Here is a 10,922-nt window from a genome sequence, read left to right as displayed (position 1 = left end):
TTACCTTTTGTCACTTTTTGTATAATCAATAAATCATTGTAATAAGATCATCTCAAAGTTTAGGTGTATCGGCGTCAGAAATAATTATGGGTGAGTGCCACAGTTTTGTTTTGCCATGGTGTGCCATATATAAATCACTGATACTCTTATTTCAAGTCAGTGCCTTGTCTTCGTTGTCTCTAACGTTTTTCTCTTTTCTCCTCAGTCATTTCCTTTCACATGGAAATAAAGCATGGTACCAAGATTGGGATGAAAATAAATTTTCAGGTTTTAAGGCAACTTTTTTTTACTTTTTTGTCTTTTTTTAGTGACTGACACCTCAATGAACTGTTCTGTTAAGCATATTTTGTCCTTGGTCAATTACTCATCTTGCATATCAATGGAAAAGCAAATATAATGTTAGGTTTAAAAGATGAGAGGAAATTGGCTCTCAAACAAAGTGGTATGATTTTAATAGACTCAATAGGTGTGCTGTTAGCATTAGTAGACGAGACAAATAATTGAGAGAAAAGGAAAGAAAAGGTCCTTATAGGAATCAATATTATGAATGTCACACAAAGGTTTCCACCAACAATTAACAGCTGAGCCTATTCCAATCATCTCTATCTTGTTTGAGATAAAAGAAAGACTAAATTACTTTTAAGTTACCTGGCTCCAGTAGCTTCCTTGTATTCTTACATACATACATACAAACATGCAATTCACCAGCCATACATGGAATACAAAATCTCAGACACTTAACCTCAACTTTATTCTATACATCAATTTCATGTGGTAACTTTCTCTTTACTGGAGTCTTCTGGCATCTCATATTCCACCTCCAGCCTGGCCTTTCCTCTGCTCTTTATGTTTCTTAAACTTACTGGATGCCTCCTCACAATGCTTCTTCCCTTCACTTCTTCCTCATATTCATCTCCATCTGAGCTCATGGCCATCCTTTCGGCAGCATCCTGAGTGATAGAGATAATCAATATGTTTAATCCGTCACTTTTAGAATCACCTGTTTTTTGTTTATGCATGTTTCAGCTTGTGTCACAGTTACAAAAAAATGTGATCTTGCCAAACACTCCATGGATTCCTGATACACAAAGAATGGTAGCAGTGTTATGCCCAACTGTGGAGTGTGTGGCCAGGCTGTTATGTGGCATAGGACTCATAGTCAACAATGGAGAAATCTACATTCATCCCTACTGCGATTTCCTCTCAAATTAAGTCCTCCAATATAATGACAGCCTCCTTATGAAGCCTGAAACTAAAATTCCTCACCAAATCATGCAAGACTGTAAAGCAGTGAACTAAGTGAAGCTGTGCCCAAAATTATTCGAGACTAACGTAGTACTCGGGCACTGGCTATAACTATCCACTCCTCACTCCATCACAAAATACCTGTGAGAGCAGCAGTAAAGAAGCACTGTTGGCATTTTCTTCTATACAATATCTAATTCAAATGTTAATGACTCTTGCTTCCCTGTAGACAGCACAAGACTGAGAAGCTTAAGTACATTCCATGGTGATGGAGTGACCAAGAGTGAATATATAATCTGACCTGTGACAAGTCAACTGAGCAAGGCCTGTGTCAAGATACTAAGCCAACAACATGGAATGACCTGTATGTGTCAGCAAATATATCAGAAGACTTACAAAGTTATTCTTCCACCTTCAAATAAAAACCATTCAATAACTCATGTAATCCTGTATGAAATGTTAACATTCTAAATAAATTAATGCAAGGAATGACAGTTTTAAGAGAGAGAGAGAGAGAGAGAGAGAGAGAGAGAGAGAGAGAGAGAGAGAGAGAGAGAGAGAGAGAGAGAGAGAGAGAGAGTGTGTGTGTGTGTGTGTGCCATGTGCCTGTTGTGTGAAGATGACAACAATCCAGGACAAATGCAGCCAACCCCCTGACTACCAAATTACACTGGTACCGGTATAGATATTGTAAGTCTCCTTATGAAACTTGGCAACTGGCAGATTTCCACCACACCAAGACTCAACCTTATAAGAAAATACATAATACAGTGAATAAAAGTTAATTACTAAATTATCCCAAGATAGACAAAGTAAATTTCAGCCTAAGTCTCTTTATGAACTGACAACTACCACATTTCCAAGATCAAAATAACATTGTGGAATAAAATACAAAGCAGTGAACATAAATGAAGGTTACTAAACACCTGTCCAAGACTTTTTTTTTATACCATGTGGGCTTTTCACAGGAATTTCTGGGCTTTTTTGGGGGGTACCTCCTATCTCAAAGCCCACCCGCTAAGAAACCATTGCCCCAAGTGTGGAAGCCCAACCTCGGACCGTGGACAGGATTCAAACCCGTATGCTTGGAGACCCCTCAGATCCCAAAGCACACATGGTTCCACTGCACCACTTTACATGATGAAAGTTAAAAGTTGTGCCTACGTACCATCCACCGCTAGCACAAGGAAAGCATGCAAAACTAACCTCTAAGTCATCATCACTCTCATCAAAGTCAGCAACAAACTGATGCTCCTCTTCACTATCTTCATCCTCATCATCACCACCATCATCATCATCATCATCATCATCATCATCATCACTATCCATCTGCAGACAAAGAAATAAATAAATCTTGCTTTTTGAATAATTTTGTTTAATATTGAGACAGAAGACAAGAATTAACCAATATTACTCAATCATTCATATTTTTTTTTGGTTCACTCTGGATCTCCCTGCCTGTTTCTGCACTTCCACCTTTCTGTGACTTGACTTCATTTAATAGAGATGTTTCAAGAAATTAATCCCTTTATTTTGGCTAACACTCTTGTACCTACAAGGGGACTGGCAACTAAATGGGCCTTTTTTTTCACATAATAAACATAATAAAAATTTAAGGATGAGTCTTGAAATATCTCAGCTAAAAGAGTTCAAGTCACAGGAATGAGGATATAAAGAAACAGGCAAAAAATCAATACAGTGCAAAGGAAATGGGATCAATATCTGCAATTATTGTCACCACTCACTTCATCTCTTCTCTCGTCTTCCAAAGCCTCTTTCTCTAACTCTCCTTCAACGTCCTCATCGGTCTCCACTTCTTCCTCCTTCTCCTCTTCATACTCTTCCTCATCTTCTATTTCACTTTCTTCCTCTTCTTCATCTATACGTACATTGAAAGCTTCTTGTGGGAAGTTGTAGATGCGCTCATACTGAAATATAAGAAAATGTACTCTAAAATTGATGACAAATGTTATAGTAAATTGAAACTGCCCTGGAATTTGACTAATCTCAACTCTTCCTAGGTTATCCTTATTTTTTTTCTAATCATCAAATGCATGAAAATATCAACAGAACAAAAAACTGTGAATACCAAATGAGCAAACTAGTTATAACAAACTGAAAGTCTTATTATATAACAAAATGTCCTACAGTTCCATCCTTCAGTCTCTGCAGCAGCTGTTTCTCAATGGCATTGTCAATTCTAGCAGCAACAAGGGCCTTTTCTTCACGCCTCTTTATGCGCAGGTCAACTTTCCTCTGTATAGGCACCAACTTCTTCCTGGAAAACAAGTGCACTGTGGTTAGACTCACCACCATCAGGCACCTTGGCTTATGTGTGTCATGCAGCAGCTTCCTTACCCAATTATTGACCCATAATACAGATAAAATAATTTCAGTTATCCTTAAAGAGAATCTTTGCATATATAAAATTGTATAACTACTTACTGTCGTCCTAATTTGATCTTTCTCATGCGAGTGAGATACTGAGTTATCTTCAGTAATCTCTGCCGACATTTCTGGCGGAAGTATTTTTTCCAGAAGATAAGATTCTCATCAATTTGCTGCAGAGCTTTGACAAAATTTCTTGAAAGCTTCACTTTTTCCCACTGCTTGGCAGGAAAGAAGGCTCTGAAAATGTATTCTAGAATAAATGTGGATATAGTTATGGAATAATGTTAATCATCTATCAATCTGGAAATGAAAAATTTGTAAAGCAGCAAGGAGAATTCAAATCATTGCAAATTAATCCGCAGAAATTGGTAATTTTACTGTCATTTCCACTAAATGAAGACTCTGAAAATATAAGTAAATATCATTTTTAATACTTTAGAAGAGTCAAACTCATTTTTGTAAAAATCAGAAACCAATTATAACAGCAGACATGTCAAGAACCAGCTAAAAGTACATGTAATACTTAAATCTCTCAAGTAACAAAACAAAGTCCTGGTGTGGTATTCTGTTATCTTGCACCTCCTTAGAACTATATATTTATTTTATTTGCATCAGCTACAGGACACATTCATACCTCTCAGCTGTGCGCATGTACAGGTAAATGACACCCTTTTCTTCCCGAACAGTGGCATACTGTGTGTTGGCCAATGGACATGAGCTGCGGCTGCACAGGCCTGTCAGATTAAACTCATTTCTGCAAAACTTCTGGCTCTTGGTTCTGCAAATTACCAATAAATAATTAAACACAATAAATAAGACAAAACAAGAAAATTATTTCTGAGAAAAGACTGTCAGCAATTTTGTACAAAGCTTCACTCAAAAATCACTGGGTACATAAACTTACTGGATCTTGAAGGAACAGAAGGACTTGTTGATGATACTCCATGTTATCTGTAAGCAAACAAAGCACACTGGTCAGCAAACATGGGTGACAGTGCAGCTGTTAGTGCACCAGAAGTGTTGACAGGGATACAGACATTTGATGTAATGCACACTTGCTTCATCACACTTCGGTTCTTGGTGGACTAACTCTGGATATTACGTCACACGGATGTTGCATTGTCTCTAATATTCTCAAAACCAAGTAAATACCCTTGCAAACCTTACACCAAATGCTCTTCATCCCAATAACTATCTTGGAAGCTACAGTATTTCCTTATATCCCCCAAAACTAACTCCTTTTTAATCTTACAAACCATACCCTGTTAATGGGCCAAATATTTAGAATTAGTATATAATTTATTGTATACTTGTAAGTGTATCTTTAAGTACTGATGACGAGGTCGCTGTGCGACTGATACAGGATAACCTAGATGGGCCCTGGTGGCCCTTTGTTATCCTATTATTTATGTTATGTTATGTTATACAGTAAGAACTTAAATTTCAAGAATTTCATATCTTTGAAGCTAAAATGCCACCACAAAACTGTTCCCTCCCATGGTACCGGGTGAATGGCAGAACAACACATCTGTAGCTCCACCAAGCGCTGCAATGAGGTTATACTCCAGACATATCTCTTCTCGTGAAAGTCATACTACGATATACTGTGCTAATAATGCATACTTACGTCGTCGCTCTGCATGGTGGCAATATAAGGGCAGGCCAGTAAGAGGCGCCGCCAGCTGCACACGTGCCTCCTTATGTTGTTGTGGTAACAACGAGCCTAAACCATACTTGAAATATTCACTTGTACGTTTTTTTGTTTCCTTATCAATATACTTAAATTATGTAAAAAATTATAAAGGTGTTCAAATTATCACAAGTGCACGTATTGTATGTATTTATTTTACGCTCGTCGTATAAAAATTTACTTAAGAAAAGTAATTTTATACAACAAATACTGTACATCTATATTTAGTACTACCGGTACGCCTCATTAGGTTTCTTAACAGTTTGACTTCGCTTAAAAAAAAACTACCGACCTTTGTCACTATTTCCTTCATCCATGGCTAATCTTATTCTCTCTCTCTCTCTCTCCAGCGATTTGCCATTTTCAGCTGAACCATTATTTGGTCATCTTTCAGTTACACTGAAGCCGCAATGCCTTTCAATTACTACACTTAGAGCAATATCTGTATCTATTTATTCAAGTACTTGTATTCTTGTTATGTATGCCGTCTATTTATATATTTTTAATACTTTAACAAGTCTTTGCCCAGGGGGTCGGTGGCAAGGTCCATCCTCCTCCTTTGTTGCATTTATTTATTAATTCAATAATCAATCAATCAATCACTTATCAGTTTATCTCCTCTATACTCTATGGTATAAAGAACACACAGTGAGGTCGAGTCTCATGAAATCCAACATTGCCCTAGGGTAAAACATTAAAAATGAGGAACACAAAAGGCACATGGTATAATAGAGGCTATCAGTCCTTATTTCTGGGGATGACCTGCTACCAATCAATCAAATTTATCAATGCCAACACTGTTCTATCTCATGATTGATCTATCTAGATCACCTTATACTTCACCCACAATATCAGTGTAGGCTAATGCTTCCAGTGCTTCCTGGATCCTGCTGACTTAGTTGGACTTCTCATCACCCTGGTTATGAATGACTGTGAAGATAAGGCTGAAGTGAAGTTAAACAGAGGAATGTAGAACAGAAGATGGGTTCAGATTCTTTGAAATATAGGCTACTGATTGAATGCATTTTTTTTTAGATCCAATACCTACTTTGCTAAGAATTTGAAAAATTTAAGTATCTACATAGGCATGACTGACATTTGAAAACTGGCATGCAGAAGGAACATAATACAACAAACCACAAGATTTATGTGCTATTAAATTCTATGGATGTACTTCTGAAACAAGAACAAAGCCACCAGCCTTAAGACAACAGGCCAAATCTTTGGTACAATCTGATCTTGTCAAACAATGACTAATACAGTGCAGGTAGGAACACATGTACTGCTACATATGAATGGGCATTAACATTAAAAAGGAAAATCTGGGAAATGAATGGCACAAATACTAACTGATACACACTGAAAAAGAACATGCATTGTATATTTCAATATCCTGTGCAGGGCAACTCATGTTGTGCTATGGAACTAACTCATAAATGTATCACACAAAGGTGAGAGAAAATGGTACAGAGGCATGCTCATACACAGACCAGTGATAATCTCCTTTTGGGTACAATAAGTGGAAATGTGTGATAAAACACAATGAATTCCTGTACGAACAATGCTAGCAAAGTAAAGGAAACAGTCAACATCCACATTTTTTTAACAAGATTCTTAATATCAACTCAACCTTTAGCCATAGTATCACTGGGAGTTTATCATCCCAAAATGTCAACAATGCATCCTTTAGGACTTTGTCAGTTATCTGAATAACAATCATGACCTTCTTTCACCCACCCCATCCCCTGGAACATATCACCAAAGACTTCCCAACAGTGTGTGCATCTGCAATTAGTGTTGCAGTGACAGGGGCCACCAGCCTTGCCCACCCACCTGCCTCCTTCCTCAACAGAACATACACCTGTCTACCACAACCACATCAAATCACAAGAGATAAAGACACCACAAATCAATTCCTAGTGTTCCTATACTCACATACACACACTAATTCACATGTTTGCTTTCACATGTGCACACACACACACACACACACACACACACACACACACACACACACACACCACATAGTGTAGTGGTTAACACGCTCGACTCACAATCGAGAGGCCCGGGTTCGAGTCCCGGCACGGCGAGGCAAATGGGCAAGCCTCTTAATGTGTGACCCCTGTTCACCTCGCAGGAAATAGGTACGGGATGTAACTCGAGGGGTTATGGCCTCGCTTTCCCGGTGTGTGGAGTGTGTTGTGGTCTCAGTCCTACCAGAAGATCGGTCTATGAGCTCTGAGCTCGCTTCATAATGGGGAAGACTGGCTGGGTGACCAGCAGGTGACCGAGGTGAATTACACACACACACACACACACACACACACACACACACACACACACACACACACACACACACACACACACACACACACACACACACACACAGTGGTGGATGGAAAGATGGATCGGCAAGAGAACTCCTTAGTATGTCATTGGACTTATTCTGTAAATTTGCTATGGTGGCCTAGAAAAATTAAAGTACAGTACAGATTTACTCTATGTATAGCAAATCTTCTATGGCAGCTGTCTATCAAGTCTTTTCATAGAATTAGTAGAAAAATAATAAGTATTTTAACTGCAACAGATCCAAAAAGCAGAAACAATTGCTGGCCAACATTTCTTACCAATCTATCTCTATTTCTGGCAACTCACATCCCTCTACATACTTAATTTCTGGGGATGGTGAGTTGAATCATCATAATTTTGAAAGGTAAGCTCCACATTTATGTGAGTCACCCCTTACCACCTAACAGCAGCTTAGCAATGTGCAGTATGACAGAACATGGAGGTATTGCCTACCACCATCACCACCACAATCTCCAGCTTCACTGTCATCACCAGCACTACTACCATCATCACCATCCTATTCCCTACAATGAACAGCTAAGTGGACATCTCAAGAGAGGACAGCAAAGGTTACAGATCACAGAAAAGGCACCCACCTTAACACTAAACAGTGCCACCTCCCTCTCACTTCTATGCATAATAAGTAGCCACTCCTATACAACATAATTTTTCCTTTACCAAAGTTTTGAAGCTGAAACATTTGTCATAATAAATAGCTACATTGTAACAATAAGCATTAATTCAAAACTACATTAGTGGAGGAAAATAAACTCTCACAAGCACCAAGAAAGGCCATTTCAAACTCTATGTCACTAAATCTGTCGACAGAACTCCTGGCCGCTAGTCGCATGTTTTCTCTTGTCTCATTGGAAGACTCAAGAACAGTCTTCATTGCCTGTGCATAAGACTCAACATCCGTTGCTCTGTATCCAGTTTGCTGTTCTTCATAATCTACAACAATGTCCAATTTTGGTCCACCAGAATCATGAGCAACCATTATGAGGCCTCCAGCCATGCATTCCACCACACAGATGCCAAAATGTTCACACCACATGGTATGCAATCCAATTGTGCCTTGCTGAACACACTCCAGCAGCTCATCAAATGGTGCATTCAGCTTCCACACTACTTTGTCCTCAATATTAAGAGAAGCTGCTAAGTCTTTCAGTGCTGAAACCCTCTGGTGGTCCTCCTCGTTCCGGCAGCCACCAATGATCACAAGCTGAGCCTCAGTGGCAGGATCCACAATTTCACAGAGTCGGTGGAGAGCTTTCAACTGCAGGGCATGATCTTTCTCTGGACGAATCTGACCTATTGACACTATGGACTTTACTTTCTTCTCTACGTCAGGAATGATCTCAAGACTTTTGAATTTCTCAGTGTCACATGGAGGATACACAATGTGAATGCGTCGATTCACTCCCCAAAGTGATGAAATGTGTCCATGTGTCCAGGAAGAATTAACCATCACCACCTGCGCACTCCAGCCGACAAGAGAATACAACTCGGCAAACACTCTGTAATAAACCATCTTGGCAAAACTGAAGAATGCACTATTTGCAATGAGCCTCCTGTTGTTGTGGGATTCAACCCTATCTGACACTCTATTCAGCATGTCAGTACTTATGGTGGGGTAGTGAGTGTAGCATCCCACAACACAGCCACCAATGAAACGAAATACTGGATAGGTAAATGCATAACCCATGGAATCAAAAAAGATGTCTGGTCGAAACTTGGACAGAGCTTCCCCAGCCAGCATTATGGATCCAATACTCTGCATAAACAGAGTCAAGAAAGGGTAATACTTGGCCTCGACAATACTACGACTTCTTAGAAATATAAACTCAACAGGTTGAGGCAGAGTAACATTAAACCTGTCCTTTGCCTTTTGTAGAATTTCCTCAGGTGAAGCTTCTGTGTCCCCTGTGTAAACATAGCACTTGATGTTTTTGTACCTGAGGAAGAAAGTGTTATCATTATTCATTCATTAAGACATTCCCCAACAATGTATCACAAATTTCATATCTATTCACAGGTCAATGTAGTGAATTTTTATATATGCTACTAGTGTGCCTATCATTTGGTTTCAACCTTATTTCTTACTAACTTCAAAGATATTATTCCATGTAGAAACCCTTGACAGCTAGAAAATAATGACCATAACTTCATATAACACCAGCATTATTATGAACACCAATGGATTTGTGGAAGAGAGAAATTACAATACAATAGATCCACAAAACAAAATAAGAGAGAGAGAGAGAAAAAAAAGAGCATCTCACAAAGTATCTATTTATATGCTTTTACCTAACTGTTTTTCATAGGGATTGAGTCCATGTCATAATGTCCCATCTTTTAATGTCAATCTGTCATATTCACCTTTAAAGCTATAAACACTCCTTGCACACACAACCTTGGTCAGGAAAACTATATGTACTTCAACATATTATACTTCTTTACTTTTTTGTAAACTTTCTAACAGTTCTTTCTTCGAAACCGTAAAAAATTATATATAAATAAAATGAAAAATTTAAAAGGTAAGAGAGATGTGAAGAAATATATTTGCTCTCCTGGTAAACTTACTTCTTCTGCAGTGATCTGATGGCACACCACAGCACTCTCTCCCCTCCACCTCCAGCATTGCAGTATGGGTGAAAGAATGCCACGTGGATCTGTCCTGGGTCTCCTCTTGGCAATGTATACACACACTGTTGGGATAAGTAAACATTCATTGAATTAAGTCACTATAGAAAAATATGCTCTGGAGTAAAAATTAAGAAGACTAGTTTGAAGAGGATGATTTCATTTAAGGAGGATGCCAAAATGATCTGATCTACTGCTTTCCTGGGCAATGTATAGGGACATTGTCAAAACAAATAAGCCCCAATGAATAACGCACCAATTAATTAAAGAAGCACTCATACAAATAAATCAAAGAAATATTCTTACCATTGAATTAAAGAAGCACTCATACCAATAAACCAATAAATTAAGTCCCTATAAAGGAAATCTCCATGGTTCCGAGTATAAGACATAAAAACATGAAAATATTTAAATTTGATTCATATGGAATGCACATGTAAGCACACTGTCAAAAATAAATTAGCACTTGTACCCATGAACTACAACAATGTCATAAAAAATATGCTTGGTTCCAAAAATAACAATTAAAAAAGACTAATAATAAAAGAAGAGAAATGAAACTGAGGAGGAATGCTGAGTTTTAGAAGTTTGAAAAAAGATTAAC

General features: G+C 38.2%; 2 protein-coding genes across 2 annotated transcripts in view; both read right to left on the bottom strand.

Moving 5' to 3' along the window:
- Positions 1-734: 734 nt before the first annotated feature.
- On the bottom strand, positions 735-5,372 carry LOC123510573 (protein MAK16 homolog A-like). Its single transcript, XM_045265850.1, has 8 exons — positions 5,264-5,372; positions 4,541-4,587; positions 4,271-4,414; positions 3,691-3,873; positions 3,394-3,523; positions 2,991-3,173; positions 2,452-2,574; positions 735-950 (listed from the first exon to the last, which is right to left on the bottom strand). Exons 1-8 carry the CDS (start codon positions 5,276-5,278, stop codon positions 768-770), a joined length of 1,008 nt encoding a protein of 335 aa, XP_045121785.1. The 5' UTR covers positions 5,279-5,372; the 3' UTR covers positions 735-767.
- Positions 5,373-7,639: 2,267 nt separating this feature from the next.
- The window catches only part of LOC123510587 (GDP-Man:Man(3)GlcNAc(2)-PP-Dol alpha-1,2-mannosyltransferase-like), a 6,023-nt gene continuing 2,740 nt past the window's right edge, over positions 7,640-10,922 (bottom strand). Inside the window, exons 3-4 of the mRNA XM_045265867.1 lie at positions 10,259-10,383; positions 7,640-9,630 (exon numbers count right to left, since the gene is read on the bottom strand). Coding sequence (XP_045121802.1) covers positions 8,412-9,630; positions 10,259-10,383 — 1,344 coding nt within the window. The 3' untranslated portion in view covers positions 7,640-8,411. The remainder of the gene's footprint in view (positions 9,631-10,258; positions 10,384-10,922) is intronic.

Source organism: Portunus trituberculatus, chromosome 29, assembly GCF_017591435.1.
Source record: "Portunus trituberculatus isolate SZX2019 chromosome 29, ASM1759143v1, whole genome shotgun sequence".
Classification (NCBI taxonomy): Eukaryota; Metazoa; Arthropoda; class Malacostraca; order Decapoda; family Portunidae; genus Portunus; species Portunus trituberculatus.
This window is presented reverse-complemented; position numbering and strand designations above follow the sequence as displayed.